The following is a 17498-nucleotide window of genomic DNA, read 5'->3' on the forward strand; positions in this document are numbered from 1 at the left end:
CAAGGACAAGTCTGCTGAAAGTCAGTTAATTCTTTCACAGTTTGATCTGATATAAGTATCTATTGTGTGTAACTTGATGATGTTTTTTTGTAGTTGTTATGAGTTGTTTTTTTTTCTGTTTGGTTGCATAGGAGGAAGTCTGTCCGTCTCGTTCTCTTACTGTCACAACGAGCAGCTCGCGGGGAGAAGAAGGAGAAGCCACAGAAAGTGGCTCCATTAAAAGGCCGTCGTTGAGCTCTGGACCAGATTTTATAACAAACTATAAATTCACAGGATTTTTATTTGTACCTACACATGGTCACAATTACTAATGACTGAATTCCCTCATAAAGGCCACGAGAGTTTTGGCACACTTAAGAGCTGCTCTAAAACTTAACGTGCGCTCTTCTTCATTAGGATTAACGCGGCGTGAGCTGCTGCGGCGTTCAGTGGGAACCAGCGCGACGGCCTTCAGATGTGAGTATTACATTACAGCAGGTGACGAGAGCGTTCATTATTAATGTGAGCAGAGACACTCACACACACACACACACACGCACACACACACGCGCTAATGAACGACCGCCAACCAAACCCAACCGCTGCAGAACCAGTGCTTTCATACAGGTCTCTCGTAAACACTCCACACGCTTATTAATAAATACTGACTATTACAACAATAAAAATAATACATATTTAATAATAATACTATATAGAAGAATAATAAAATAAATATATATGCAATTTTAAGAACATGTTTTGTTATATATATATTTAAAAATATACTGTTATAAATAAAAATAAAAAAGTAAAGTTCACATATTTTTTTTTGAAAGCTATGTATTAAAACAAAATTTTTTTTATTTAAAATGTTTATTTATATTAATTATTATATTATTTTAAATTTTGAGTAAAGTGAACTCATGTTCAAGAAACCCAGTCTGAGATGATCTGAGCTTTGTGAAATGGTGCAGTATCCCCTGCTGGAGTTAGTCCTCAGAATGATGAGTACACTGTAGTCATAAAAAGGGATGGACATGGTCAGACAACATTACTCAGGGAGGCTGTGGTGTGTTTTAAACCATTCTCAGTTGGTACTAAGGGGCCCAAAGTGTGCCAAGAAAAATATCCCCTCATCACCATTAACACCCCAGCAACAGCCTGAACCATTGAGACAAGGGCAGGATGGGATCCATGCTTTCATGTTCTTTTACGTCACATTGATGACTCTACCATCTGAATGTCGAGCAGATAAATCCAAACTCATCAGACCAGGCAACGTTGTTTTTCAATCTTCTATTGTCCAGGTTTGGTGAGTCTGTGTGAATTGTAGCCTCTGTTTCCTGTTCTTAGCTTTGTACAGGAGGGGCACCCGGTGCGGTCTTCTGCTGCTGTAGCCCATCTGCTTCTGGGTTCGACGTGTTGTGTGTTCAGAGATGCTCTTCTGCATACCTTGGTTGTAACGAGTGGTTATTTGAGTTACTGTTGTCTTTCTATCATCTTTAACCAGTCTGCCCATTCTCCTCTGACATCTCACTGGATATTTTCTCTTTTTCAGACTATTCTCTGTAAACCCTAGAGATGGTTGTGTGTGAAAATCCCAGCCAACAACCATTCCACGTTCAAAGTCACTTAAATCCCCTTTCTTCCCCATTCTGATGCTCGGTTTGAACTTCAGCAAGTCGTCTTCCTCACATCTAGATGCCTAAATGCATTGAGTTGCTGCCATGTGATTAGCTGATTAGCCATTTGTTTTACCAAGCAATTGAATAAGTGTTCCTAATAAAGCGGCCAGTAAGTGTATATATATATATATATGTCATGCTTCTGCTACTGCTTCTGTGTCGGAACGAGGAAGCGAGGAGTCAGAGCAATCCACAAGGAGCAATCTTCATTAATCCAAATAAAGACTCACATACAGGCATGAACACACACGTAGCACGGGGAACAGACATTTGACAGCGGACGCTGGAGACCGGGAAACACAGGGCTTAAGAACACTGGAGAAAACCAGCTAATTAATAAAACACAGCTGGAAACAAATGAAGATCTAATCAGGGACAGGAACAGGAAAAACCAAATAAGAGCAAGGACTGCACATGGGGAGCAGGAAAAGGAAAAAGAGTATGAGAGTAATGACTGCTCATGGGGGGCGTGAGTAAGGATAAGATTATGTAAGTTATCCCCCCTCACGGAAGGCGTGAGTGGATTTTGAATGAAGTTAAATAAAATAAAATATAAAATAAAAAAATAAATAAATAAAATAAAATAAAAATAAAATAAATAAAAATAAAATAAAATAAAATAAAATAATAAAATAAATAAAATAAACATAAAATAAAATAAAAATAACAAAAAAAAAAAAATAAAAAAAAAAATAAAAAAAAATAAAAAAAAAAAATAAAATAAAATAAAATAAAATAAATAAAATAATAAAAAATAAAAAAAAATAAATAATAAAATAAAATAAACTAAAAATAAAATAAATAAAATAAAATAAATAAAATAAAAATTAAAATAAAATAAAATAAAATAAAATAAAATAAAATAAAAATAAAATAATAAAAAATAAAATAATATAAAATAAAAAATAAAAAATAAAATAAAATAAAATGAGACGAGACACACCAGAACACACAGCAGACAGGACAGAAAAAACATTATTATTCTGACGTCTAACATGTTCAGATATTTGGACTCATGTTCTTCTGACGGCACCTGTTAGTCATTAGAGCTGGTCCAGTGACAGAGGCTTTGATATGATAATCCGAGTGAGGAAAAGCACCGCGGATCCGTGCAGCGGATGCATCTCAACACATGACACAAATTAGCCGCGAGCTGATTCCCACTGATTGTGTTTTCAGGAGAGCTGCGCTGCTGATACGGATTTCTTTACAAGGTTTGTTTTCTTTATTTTTATGTGTCACGACACAAACACACACAACCACTTCATTTCCATAATCTGTGCACAGATCAAAACACACATACACACGCTTCCCAAACACTCACAGATTCCCTCGCCTCTCCCAACAGACTCGGACCTGAGGGTAAAATCAACTACAAATAAATGTATAACTTATTTTTATAAAAATAATCTATAAATATACATTTGTAAAAAATTACATTTATAAAGTATGTATAAAAATATTTTTTATAATAAATATCAATAAATATTACATAAACGCATACTTTTAAAATAAGTGATATAAATAAAATATACACAATATTTTATTAAATAATCAGTGATTTCAGCTAAATCACGCCGAAATGCAGCAACAGAGACTATACACAGAACATCATTAATCCGAATTCATTCAAAACATAGTTGAAAATAAAAAATAAAGTATTATTAATTGCATATATTATTATTATAGTTTTTAATTCATATTTTAAAATTCATTTAGATATATAAAAATTATATATATATATATTTTTGTATTTTTTAAGTTTTTTATTAGTTTAAAATGTCTATATTTCTTGAATGTTATTTAATTTAATTAATTATTATTTTATATATTTACAATATTTCACAAATGTATAAAGTATATATATATATATATATATATATATATATATATATCTATATTTTACGATATTACGATATTATTTTACATATTTACAATATTTCACAAATTTATTTATATATATAAACATGGTTGGCGTGCTGTATTAAAGCTTTAATCAAGATCAAACCGCATATTAAAAGCTAACAGAAGCAGTAGCATTTACAAATAACAGTGCATCTAAAAATATGAGACAACAACAAACAAAAAACATAATATTAAGAGCCGTGCTTGTACAGGTTCTGCATGATCCTCTTCCTCTGCGTCTCATTCGGGCTCAAACTGATAAGCGATATTAAATACGCTGTTGATTACAATACAACCGGAGCACATTCTGAGCTGAGGGGCGTGGCTGGTGGTTAAGCCAATCACAACACACTGAGGCCAGCTGACCAATCAGAGCCCATCGCCTGTTTCTGAGGGAGGGGCTTCATAAAAGCAGGAACTAATCAGAGCATTTATCAGAGAAGAAACAGATCTGTTTGGAATAAAGATAAATTATGTGAAAAATAATGTTTTTTTTTTTTTTAAACGAAGCATTAACACATTAGACTGCACCCCATAAACACAATCAAGCATTGAAAAAAACCAGTGAACTTTCATGTTCAAAGTTTTTTTGCCAGACTCGTGTTAATCAGCTAACGCTGATGATTAGAGAGGCATCGTCACTGGCGTAACTCCTCGTGTGAGACAGCAGCTCTATCGATCTCATCTCTATTGCTCTGTCAGGACATCGACTCCAGTCTGGTCTGGTTTTCCTGGAGGCCGGTTTCTCAGAAGGCTGATTCAGAATGTGTAAACACACTCATAAATGATGGATCTGCATCTGTGTCACTTGTGTTTAGCCATTCTTTCAGAAATTACATCGTCCTGCCAAAACCTGAGCGCTCCAGCATCTATTCATCTCTTCACAATCATGAAAGGAGATGTATTAAAACGTATTAAAAGCAAAAAATAAATAATTTAATGTAATATAATTTTATAAATATATTTATAAATATAATAATTATTTTATAAAAACAATTTATAAATAAACAATATTTCACCTAAATTACAATCACAAATGCAGTGATGGGGACTAAACGCTGGTTACATGATCAGGAAAAACAAAATATCCTAATTTATATATTATATTTTTTATATATATATATATATATATAAAACGTGTTAACAGTAGTGTTACTTTAATATCACTGAGAAATACATTTTAGTTTTTATATTTTCTGTTTTAATTTTAATTTTAATTAAAGCTGTAGTTATTCTGTTTTGTTCTTGTCATTTGTATTATTTTTAAAATATGTCTATATCGTTTTTATATATTTAGTTTATATAGTTTGTATTTTATAAATAAAATAAAATGAAATAAAAATGTTAAAAAAATTGTAAAAGTATTGGTAATTGTTTTATTTTGATTGCTAATTTTTCATTTTAAAATTATTTATTTATTTATTTTAATTTTATATTTTTATGATTTTATTAATTATCATTTAATTGTTTAATTATTTATTTATTATTTAATGTTTTGAGCCATTTTCCCATGAAGTGGTGATTTTGTTCTTTTGAACACATGGGATAGAAATGGCACTTTATTTGCAAATATTTTATGCAATATTCTAACTTTTCACACAAGTTTATCTCTAAATCTTGGATGGAAACATAGCTATAAATGAGCAATGAGCTATGAATTTCACTCTGATAACTGGAGATTTTCAAACATAATAAAGAAATAAATAAAAAGCACAGCAAAAGAGCTGATTTTGCAGGAACTTAGAAGATGTAGAGAGTCAGAAGCACAATTAAAACTCTCACAGTGTGTTCAAACTGACCAATAAAGTCACATGCTGATGTAGCAGGAGTGACCACACACACACACACACACACACACACACACACACACAGAGGAGTCGTGGAGCCCCGGCTGATTGATCAGGAGTGTCTGGAGTGCTTTGGGTCCAGGCTGAATGTTTAAGTGTGCTGACCCGCACAATCACTCGCTGCTGACCGAGACATATCTGCCTCATCAGAAAACTCCCCTCAGGATTTCAGACTGGTGTGACTATGAAACAAACTCAGCTGCTCTTCAGAAGACAACAGATGTTATTCAGATCAAGTTTTGTGTCAGTGCACTTAAATCAGTAATATTCTTGTCTATTACAGTTATTAAAATTGCTTAGACACTAAAAGTGGTTCTTGAGGCCCACCATTCACTCTTATACACCTAACCTTCAGACCAAGTCTGCAAAAGCACTCAGTTTGCGTTCGTAAAACAAACTTTTTGCAAAACTCTAAACACAGTTCTCTACACTACACATGTCACTTCAAACTAACAGCACTCATGTTTCATTTGGGAAACACTGCCACACTCACTTCCTGATGAGCTACAGCCAGACATCATGTGTGAAAACACTCAGACATCATGTGTTTTGACATCAGTGTTGTGAGAAAGAAATTATATTTAACCCTTGCATTTCTGTTTACAGTGTATCTATATTGTATAAAGAGCTTTAGAAATAAAGTTGACTTTCTGACTTGGCTTATATGCATATATATGTGGATGTGTGTGTGTGTGTGTGTGTGTGTGTGTGTGTGTGTGTGTGTGTGTGTGTGTGTGTGTGTGTGTGTGTGTGTGCGTGTGTGCGTGCGTGCATGTGTGTGTGCATATATATTACAATCATTTTCCATGAAGATATTTTGTAAATCTCCTACTGTAAATATATCAAAACTTAATTTTTGATTAGTAATATGCATTGCTAAGAACTTCATTTGAACAACTTTAAAGATGATTTTCTCAATATTTAGATTAGAGATTTTTTTGCTCCCTCAGAGATTTTCAAATAGTTGTATCTCAGACAAATATTGTCCTCCTAACAAACCATACATCAATGGAGAGATTATTTATTTATATTGATTTTAAAAAATTGACCCTTATGACTGGTTTTGTTGTCCAGGGGTCACATATTGTCTTTTAATCTAGAATATCTGCGGGCGGCAGATCCTTTTCCTATTTAGCGCCCAAACTCTGGAATAACCTACCTAACATTGTTCGGGAGGCAGACACACTCTTGCAGTTTAAATCTAGATTAAAGACCCATCTCTTTAACCTGGCTTACACATAACATACTAATACACTTCTAATATCCAAATCCGTTAAAGGATTTTTAGGCTGCATTAATGAGGTAAACCGGGAACCGGGAACACTTCCCATAACACCCGATGTACTTGCTACATCGTTAGAAGAATGGCATCTACGCTAATATTTAGTCTGTTTCTCTCTTATTCCGAGGTCACCGTAGCCACCAGATCCAGTATGTATCCAGCCCAGATGGTGGGATTAGCACCTAGAAAGGACCTCTACAGCCCTGAAAGACAGCGGCGACCAGGACTAGAGCCCCAGAGACAGATCCCCTGTAAAGACCTTGTCTCAGACGACCACCGGGACAAGACCACAGGAAACAGATGATTCTTCTGCACAATCTGACTTTGCTGCAGCCTGGAATTGAACTGCTGGTTTCGTCTGGTCAGAGGAGAACTGAGCCCTGACTGAGCCTGGTTTCTCCCAAGATTTTTCCCTCCATTCTGTCACTGATGGAGTTTTGGTTCCTTGCCGCTGGTCGCCTCTGGCTTGCTTAGTTGGGGACACTTCATTTACAGCGATATCGTTGACTTGATTGCAAATTATTGCACAGATACTATTTTAAACTGAACTGAGCTGTATGATGACATAACTGAATTCAATGATGAACTGCCTTTAACTGTCATTTTGCATCATTGACACTGTTTTCCTAATTGATGTTGTTCAGTTGCTTTGACACAATCTGTTTTGTTTAAAGTGCTATATAAATAAAGATGACTTGATTTAAACCTCAGATGAGCTGATCGTTGCTGATCTGGATTCACAGCAGAGGGTCAAACCTGTACGTTTGATCAAAACCACACTAAACACTGGAGCACAGAGAGAATGATGGGAATAATGGCTCAGATGAGCTTATTATATGCAAGCACTAAGCATAAGTTCCTCAAAGAGCAATGCTGAAGTATAACACAGCACCATAACTGCTGTTAATGGAGGATTTAACAAACTCAGATGTCAAATGAACATTGAGAATGTGACTGAAACCCCCTCTAGTGGAAAAAACATGTGACTTCCTTTAATTACAGTTTTTTTTTCAACTGCTTACACACATTTTCAAAACTTTGCCTCACAAATCCAACAATTGCACACACAAAATGCAAAATGCATCACATCTCTTGCACATGTTGTTTTGAGTGTCAGCTTTCAGAAATTGTGTGACAAGTAAAGATTTTGTGTGTAAGCAGTTGATTAAAAACTTTAAAGCAAAATCTGTTCCTGACTAAAGCTCTGCGAGCACATAGAAGCCAGTCACAGAAACACAGACACTTCAGATTTGAATGATTTTTCAGGTAAATCCAGATCATTCCTCTGCTCAGAGACTCAGAGCTGATGATTTCTCCTACCTTCTTGGCTTTGTTCTTCTTCTCGTACGTGTCTGACAGCGGCTTCTTCTTGGGCTGGACAGTAGCTTTGGAGAACAGATCCTCAAATTCTTTGGTGTTTATGATATCAGGCTCTTCCAGTGAACTCCAGAGTGTATTATTACTGTAAAACACACACACACACACACACAGCCAGTGTGTTATATCAGACAAGCACTCTTAAAGGGGTCATGAACTGCCTTTGTTTTTTATTTTGCACTGTTTTCTGAGGTCCACTTATAGTGTCTGTTTGACAGCCTACATTCATTCCTCACAGATGGATGCTGCTGTGTTTTAGGTCAAAAACAAATTAATAACTAAGTACATATCAAACAATCTTTAAGAAGAAACAAAGCAATTTTTTCTTTAAAGACATACAGCCAAGTATGGTGACCCATACTCAGAATCCATGCTCTGCATTTAACCCATCCAAAGTGCACACACACACCGTGAACACACACCCGGAGCAGTGGGTATCATTTATGCTGCGGTGCCCGGGGAGCAGTTGGGAGTTCGGTGCCTTGCTCAAGGGCATCTCAGTCGTGGTATTACCAGCCCGAGACTCGAACCCACAACCTTAGGATTAGGAGTCAAACTCTCTAACCATTAGGCCACGACTTCCCCACAATAGTGACCATGTAATAAAAAAATGAATTCACTCTTTCCTAAAGTTGGGATCAGAAGGAAGGCAATGTAAAGACAGTGCTGTAGAATCGGTGGGCAAGACTAAACAGGCAATGCTGTAGAATTGGTGGGCGGGGCTAAACAGAGAGTGTTGTATAATCGGTGGGCAGGGCTAAACAGAGAGTGTTGTATAATCGGTGGGCGGGAGATCTCTGATAGTGCTGTAGAATCGGTGGGCGAGACTAAACCGATAGTGTTGTATAATCGGTGGGCGGGAGATCTCTGATAGTGCTGTAGAATCGGTGGGCGAGACTAAACCGATAGTGCTGTAGAATTTGTGGGCGAGACTAAACCGATAGTGCTGCAGAATCGGTGGGGGAGACTAAACAGGCAGTGCTGTAGAATTGGTGGGCGAGACTAAACCGATAGTGCTATAGAATTGGTGGGCGAAACTACTAAACCGATAGTGCTGCAGAATCGGTGGGGGAGACTAAACAGGCAGTGCTGTAGAATTGGTGGGCGAGACTAAATCGATAGTGCAGTAGAATCAGTGGGCGAGACTAAACAAGCAGTGCTGTAGAATCGGTGGGCGAGACTAAACAAGCAGTGCTGTAGAATCGGTGGGCGAGACTAAATCGATAGTGCAGTAGAATTGGTGGGCGAGACTAAATCGATAGTGCAGTAGAATTGGTGGGCGAGACTAAATCGATAGTGCTGTAGAATCGGTGGGCGAGACTAAACCGATAGTGTAGTAGAATTGGTGGGCGAGACTAAACCGATAGTGCAGTAGAATCGGTGGGCGAGACTAAATCGATAGTGCTGTAGAATTGGTGGGCGAGACTAAATCGATAGTGCTGTAGAATCAGTGGGCGAGACTACTAACCGATAGTGCTGTACAATTTGTGGGCGAGACTAAACCGATAGTGCTGTACAATTGGTGGGCGAGACTAAACCGATAGTGCTGTAGAATTGGTGGGCGAGACTAAACCGATAGTGCTGTAGAATCGGTGGGCGGGGCTAAACCGATAGTGCTGTAGAATCGGTGGTCGAGACTAAATCGATAGTGCTGTAGAATTGGTGGGCGAGACTAAACCGATAGTGCTATAGAATCGGTGGGCGAGACTAAACCGATAGTGCTGTAGAATCGGTGGGCGAGACTAAACCGATAGTGCTATAGAATCGGTGGGCGAGACTAAACCGATAGTGCTGTACAATTGGTGGGCGAGACTAAACCGATAGTGCTGTAGAATCGGTGGGCGGGACTAAACAGGCAGTGATGTAGAATCGGTGGGCGAGACTAAACCGATAGTGCTGTAGAATTGGTGGGCGAGACTAAATCGATAGTGCTGTACAATTGGTGGGCGAGACTAAACCGATAGTGCTGTAGAAATTGTGGGCGAGACTAAACTAAACCGATAGTGCTATAGAATCGGTGGGCGGGGATGAAGTGGTGTAGAATCGGTGGGCGAGACTAAGGCAGTGTGCTGTAGAATCGGTGGGCGAGACGAAACCGATAGTGCTGTAGAATTGGTGGGCGAGACTAAACAGGCAGTGCTGTAGAATTGGTGGGCGGGGCTAAACAGGCAGTGACGTTGATCTGCTTATCCACACTATCACGAGGCGGTGCTTATCCACACTATCACATCATAGAGTTGTACATTCCACAAGCTTTCGTTTTGGCAGACTGCCTTCAATATAAGCTGTTTTTAGATCAATGACAAAGTTTTGAGTTCTGAAACTTACAGGATGTTTTTATAGTACAATGAATTCTTATATGTCAAAAGACCAAGGAAATTTTGGTTTCTCAGTTCATAACCCTTTAAAATAACACTGATGGATGAACAGTGTCAGCTGTAGTTTAAGGCTCATTTCATGTTCAGCTTTTATTTTAACTTTTATTGACTCGAGCTGGAGACTGGAGTTGGGAATCTGGCTGATTCAGTCTGCAGAACAGCGTTCGTGGATGAGAATTATCTGGTTTGCCATTGCTAAGAAACACAAGCAACACAAACAGGCCGATGGCGCACGAGTGAGTCTTTAACGACAATCCAGCCTGCCTTCACTATCTCAGTTTCCACTCCTTCATCCTGAGGGAATAACTCATTTCAGACAATACAGATGATCTGTATCCCAGCTGCTTCTGTTTGTGTTGAAGGATCACAGGCTTTGACATACATATCTGACCGTAGTCCATCAGAGACAGAGATTAGGAGGGTCATTAAGGTCACCTGGTCAATAAAATCTACATTAGGATTTACTCTAATGTTTTAGCTCAGATGTTTCTACTAAAAGTACTTCTGAGAAATAAAAACAAAAGAGTCACAGGTTGTGGTCTTGAGCTATAAAATGTATCTGGAGCAGCTCAGATCATACTGAAATCTCAAATCAGAAAACAGATTTTGGAGATCTGTACTAAAAAAGGTCGACTGAGACTGAGGTCTTTTGTCATATTTACCTCTAAATTATTCAGACACTTTACCCAAGGGTGCAGTTTATATCAGGGTTATTATGGTTAACTTAAACTAAAACTATAATTAAGAAATGTAAACATCAACTTTAATTATGAATGTTACATTAAATAAAAAAATATATTTTTATTTAATCTAGTTAGCATTTTAATTCAGTTTGACTTGATGTACTAAAATTTCTAAAACTAAAACTGAAATAAAAATGAATAAGAAATACAGAGTTCTGGCATGAAACTCTAGATGGCGCAGTCCGATAGGTCTAACTCAATCTGACCTAATGACAACATCATCACATGGCACAGCTGATTGGTTCTCTCCTGTATCAGTAGCCAATGAGCTCACTGCTCAACATTCAAATATATGACTAGTGCTTGCTGTAGCAGTTCAGCTTGCTTCAGAAACCCTCCACCTTCCCCAGCTCCACCTGTATAGATCTGCTACGAGGTGATTCATGTATGCTATATGGGGATTATTTCATGTATGTTACATTTGCAGCAGCAATATTTCTGACATGCTCACAGCAGCATGTTGTGGATGTATTGGCAGTAGCAAGTCTCGGTACTTGCTCAGCCACAGCAGCAGCAGCGTAGCAGATCTACACTCGTTTTCCATTTGAACTAAGTTGATTTTTCTGACAGATATTTGTTCATGTTTTAATCTTAAATTCACGAGGGGAGTAAATGATAACATCAAACAATCATTTTAGGTTAAAATGTGGAGACTCACTTGTTGTCCTGAATCTGGATGCGGCTCCAGTAGAGCGGTTTCATGGGGCAGGCCGGTTCCACGGCCGGTTTACGCGGCGCTTTCTCCGTCACCTGTCCGAATCCAAACCCACCGAGAGCAGGAGGCGGAGGAGGAGCGCCAAAGCCCGGCATGGGTGGAGGAGGGGGGGAGCTCCTGGTAGACCGGGTGGGGGTGGAGGAGGGGGGTGGGGCTCCAGGGAGAGGTGGAGGAGGGGGCGGGGCTCCTGGTAGACCAGTGGTGGGGGCGGGGCTCCGGGGAGAGGTGGAGGAGGGGGCGGGGCTCCTGGTAGCCCAGGTGTGGGGGTGGAGGAGGGGGGTGGGGCTCCAGGAAGAGGTGGAGGAGGGGCGGGGCTCCTGGTATACCAGGTGGGGGGCGGGGCTTGGTGGCGGGCCTATTTGGACGAGGGGGAGGAGGGGGCGGGGCATGTGCAAATCCAGGTAAGGGCGGAGCAGGAGGAGGGGCGGAGCTACCGGGTAGAGGAGGTGGTGCTGGACCCACACCCAAACTCATGCTGATGGAGTCCAGGTCCAGTTTTTTGGGCGGGCTGGAGCTCGGCTCTGGTCTGGCCCCGTCACCCGCTGGGGTTTTGATGAAGGTCTCGCGGTCGGTCTGGACGCACACATTGCGGAAGCTTTTGGGCGGCTGCTCGTCTTCGGTGGAGACACAGACGTCCTGCATCTCGCCGCGCTCCTGGACGGTGTTATACAGTTTTGTACGCTGCATGCGTCTGATGAATCGCGACTGAATGAGCGACTCCAGACGAGAGAATGCTTGCGTATGATCTGGTAGATCTTGGGATATATATCCGCCTGGAGTCACACACACAACAACAAGCAATTACTATTAGTATACAACGGACAATAAAAACATCAGGGTTATCACTGTTAACTAAAATAAATCACTTTTGTTTTGAGCTAGTTACCAAGGAAATATTTATCATTTTCGTTCAGTTTAACTTGTTTAGCTTAGTTTAAATAATAATATGAATAATGAATAAATAAACAATAATAAAATAATAGTAATAAATAATAAAAATGAATTAAAAAACATAGATATCTGAAAAAAATCTAATAAAAAATAACAAAAGCAAACATCAAAATTACTAAAATATGAACTAAAATCAAAATGAAAAAAATAAAACGAAAAAATAATTCTAAATATTAAAAAGTATGTTATATATATATATATATATATATATATATATACTCACAACTTTAAATAAACAAAAAATTAAATATAAAAACAAAAAAAAAAAAAATAAATATATATATATTATAATATATTATTATACTTATAATATATACATATATATATATATATATATATATAAAAACATATTAAGACATATTGGGAAAAATAATATATATTCATCGCCATTATCAAAACTTTAAAATTAAAATGAAAAACAAAAAATATCCAAATAACAAATATATGAAATATTATAACAAAATATTAACAAAACTATTAGTGTACATCAGTGACACTGAAACACTGCAAAACATGATTTTCTTCCTTAGTTTTTTTGTTTTTTTTTTGTCTTATTTTCCAATACGAATATCAAACGTTTTCAAATCAAGATACATTTACTTTAAACGCAAGATTACAGGAAGTGATGTTTTCTGAGAAATTGATCCAAATTGAGTTTATAACAACAAATATCTGCCAATGGGGTCAAAAATGATTTTTCAAGTTAAATTATTTTAACAAGTTCTATACAGATATTTGTTCTTGTTTCAATCATAAACTCTCTTAATTTTGTTTTATTCAGAAAACAAGACTTAATATCCGATGTTATTTTGCGTCTCCAGTAAATGTATCTTAATTTAAATCACGAATCTCACTTTTTGTCAGCCAGTGCGCTCCGTCTGATTTTCCTTTTTTTTATGCAGTTCGCTTTTTGTGATTCTTTGTTTTTCTTATGAATCTCTCTTAGTTAGAATTTTTTTTCAGTGGTTTACAGTCAGAGATCAGCAACTTAAACACTAGAAACACATCGACCTGCTGCTATGAGCAAACTAGGAGCATTTATCAAAACAACATGTCTCTCCTCCTCATTGATCAGCTTCTTTTATACTAGAATGTATTAGATGTGTTGATATTAACAAAAACAAACAAATCTAAAATAAATCTAAAATTAATGTAAATTTATGGAAAATATAAAAACTAAAACCAACTCAGAATATTAATTAAAACTATAAAGGTACATTAAAAATAAATAAAATAACAAACAAATAAAATTACTAAAACTTTGACTAAAATTAAAATAAAACTGAAAAATATAAAAATAAAAACTAATCTAAGATATGAATAAAAATGACAATGGTATATTTAAAAAAAAAATCTAATAAAAATGACAAAAATAAACAACAACATTACTCAAACTTTAAATGAAAACACAAAATTATGAAAATGTTAATAAAAATTAACATTAATAAAAATGACAAAATTAAACAACAACATTACTCAAACTTTAAATGAAAACACAAAAACTTAAACTAAACTCAAATTAAAATGAATATAGAGAGACTAACAAAAATGTTTTTATAAAATTAAATTAAATCTAATAAAAACAAAACAAAAATTAAAACAAATAAATATATAAAACATAAAAACAAAACCTAATTTTAATATAATTTTAATAAAAACTATAAGAGAATATCAATGATACCAAAATAACACTGCTATACATACAATGCAAAAGATTATTTTTTCATCCTTAATATATTTGTCTCGTTTTCCAACACAAATGTCAAACTTTTTTGAACTCAAGGTTCATTTAATTCAGATGCGAACCGACAGAAGAGGTGTTGTGTATAAAACCGCTGTATCAAAATACACCCAAATGAAGCGAGTTAATCATTCAGATCAAGTGTGTTTTCATCATTATTTAGAAAACAAACATAAACCTCTTATTTCTGCCGTGTAAAATCAATATATACATGTTTAGGATTACGGTGTGTGGAGGTTTAACACTCTTCTCAACATGAAACGCAGACCACGCGCTCATATATTATCTTGTGAGGTCAGATCACGATCAAAGTGCTGAACCTGAGAGCAAGAGTTTGGCTCTCGGCGTCGATCATAAAGCAGTGTGACGTTCGGCTCGTAAACTACTCGCTCGTCGACGTCACTGATTTTCCATAGCAGCAGCCGTCGGGGGTGTTATGTGCTTTCAAAAATGATTAAACATCATATTGTCCAGACAGCAAACGGACTGCTGGGATCTGCGTTCATCACGCTTTAAAGTAGAGCTGCTTTTAGTGCTAAACTGAACGCTGAATCCACTTTACCTTACAATCAACATGACATGAAAAATGATTTTTGAGTTTTCCTAAAGCACGGTCCTGGTCTTACTGTAAGTTATTCATAGGTGATGTTACTCTAAAAACAAACAAAAAAAAAAACACACATTTTAGTCTTTAATTAAAATATCTACTCAATCTCCTGCACTCAGGTGTTATTCTAGTATTATTGAAATAGTGTTATCATTTTTATTAATATCTTGAATTGGTTTTTATATTTATATTTTCTGTTTTCATTTTAAATTTTGTTAAAGTTTTAGTAAGTTCTATCAGGGTTTATGCACGTCCATGTAGGTTTAATCATTTTATATTCCAGATTTAGTTTTAGTTTGTTTCGTATATCAGATTAAATTTTATTAATATTTTGAATGGGTTTTTATTTTTATATTTTTCGGTTTTCATTTTAACTTTTGTTATATTATTATAATTTTTATTATTATTATCATTATTATTTTTATTTATTCTATTTTTCTTTTTTAAATTTTTGTGTCAGTTTTAGTTTTGAAAATGAGAAATGTTGCTTTGGAAATTAGCTGAAATAAAATTAGTTTTAAGTTCATATTTTTTCCAAGCGCTTTTTACCAATTACAAACCACATCAATCTTAATAACTACTATTAATTTTGTATTTTATAATTTATAGGTGATATATAATTGTCCATGAAGGCCTGAAGCGAAAAACTTCTTATATTCAGATATATGCAGAATTATTAGGCATGTTTCTTTATAAATTATTAAATACTAAATTAATAGTAGTTATTAAGATCGATGTGGTTAGGAATTGGTCAAATGTGCTTGGGAAAAAATATGATCAGAATCTCAACGTGTCTAATAATTATGCCCACATCAGGGTTCTTGTTAATGTTTTTACAATATAAAATAATGGTTTCTATTTTAATATACTTTAAAATATAATTTATATTCCATCAGCCATTACTTCAGTGTCACATGATCTTCAGAAATCATTCTAATATGATGATTTATTATTAGAATTATCAACAGTTGTGCTGACAAATATATTTTTGGAAACTGATACCTTTTTTAGGATTCTTTGATAATTAAAAGTTAGAAAGAACAGCATTTATTTAAAATATAAATCTTTTCTAACAATATAAATCCTTGCTATCACTTCTTATCAATTTAACACATGCTTGCTGAATAAAAGTTTTAATTTCTTTCAAAAACAAGAAAGAATAAAAATGTACTGACCCCAAACTTTTGAACTCTAGTGTATATTGTTAAAGAAGATTTCTATTTTAAATAAAGGCTCTTCTTTGTCAATTTTTATTCATCAAAGAATCCTGAAAAAAGTATCGCAGTTTCCAAAAGAATATGAAGCAGCAAAACTGATAATAAATCATCATATTAGAATGATTTCTGAAGATCATGTGACACTGAAGACTGGAGTAATGATGCTGAAAATACAGCTGCACATCACAGAAATAAATGATGTTTGAATGTATATTAGAATAGAAAAATGTTATTTTACATCATAAAAATATTTCACAATATTACACTTTTTCCTGTATTTTTTGATCAAATAGATGCAGCCTTGATGAGCAGAAGAGGCTCCTGTAAAACCATTAAAAATCCTTCTGATCCCAAACTTCTGACTTATGGTTTTAGGTATCTATAACAGCTCATACTGAATGCAAATGCTGTTTCTTTTCCCTGATTACACAGGACATTCCTCAGACTGAGATCTGCAGTGCACAGGTCTCTCGTGACCTCCGGTGTTGTCTGTCAGTACTGCAGGAACACTCACATGCAGCTTCTCCAGCTCCTCTTTACACTCTCTCTTCAGCTGCAGGAGAGCGGCCTGGTGCTCTGAAACACACAAAACAACATTCACAGAGAGAGAAACACACACCACAACACAACACTACACTACACCAGCTCAGCTCTCAGCTCTCAAGAGGACAGAGCTGTGGAGCGAATCTGGAGATCAAAGTTCAGTTCATCAGGTCAGATCAATCATTCATTAATCTCTGACTTCTGCTGCTTACAAGGAGAGAAACGAAAAGTGTCTGGAGAAAAGAAAAGAAAAGAAAAGAAAAGAAAAAAGAAAAAAAGAAAAGAAAAGAAAAGAAAAGAAAAGAAAAGAAAAGAAAAAAAGAGAAAAAAGCACAGAAAGGCAAAGAAAAAAGAAAAGAAAAAAAAAAAAAGAAAAGCAAAAAAAAAAAAAAAAAAAAGCAAAGGAAAGAAAAAAGAAAAGACAAGAAAAAAAAAGAAAAGAGAAAATAAAAGAAAAGAAAAAAGAAAAAGCAAAGGAAAGAAAAAGAAAAGAAAAGAAAAAAAGAAAGAAAATAGAAAAGAAAAGAA

General features: G+C 35.7%; 1 protein-coding gene across 1 annotated transcript in view; it reads right to left on the bottom strand.

Annotated features, from left to right (window-relative positions):
• LOC109071315 (formin-1-like) overlaps window positions 1-17498 on the bottom strand; it is a 72032-nt gene that overhangs the window by 34703 nt on the left and 19831 nt on the right. The window contains 5 exon segments of the mRNA XM_042743287.1: window positions 8019-8160; window positions 11855-12108; window positions 12111-12170; window positions 12173-12657; window positions 16905-17003. Coding sequence (XP_042599221.1) covers window positions 8019-8160; window positions 11855-12108; window positions 12111-12170; window positions 12173-12657; window positions 16905-17003 — 1040 coding nt within the window.

This window comes from Cyprinus carpio, chromosome B17, assembly GCF_018340385.1.
Source record: "Cyprinus carpio isolate SPL01 chromosome B17, ASM1834038v1, whole genome shotgun sequence".
NCBI classification, from domain to species: Eukaryota; Metazoa; Chordata; class Actinopteri; order Cypriniformes; family Cyprinidae; genus Cyprinus; species Cyprinus carpio.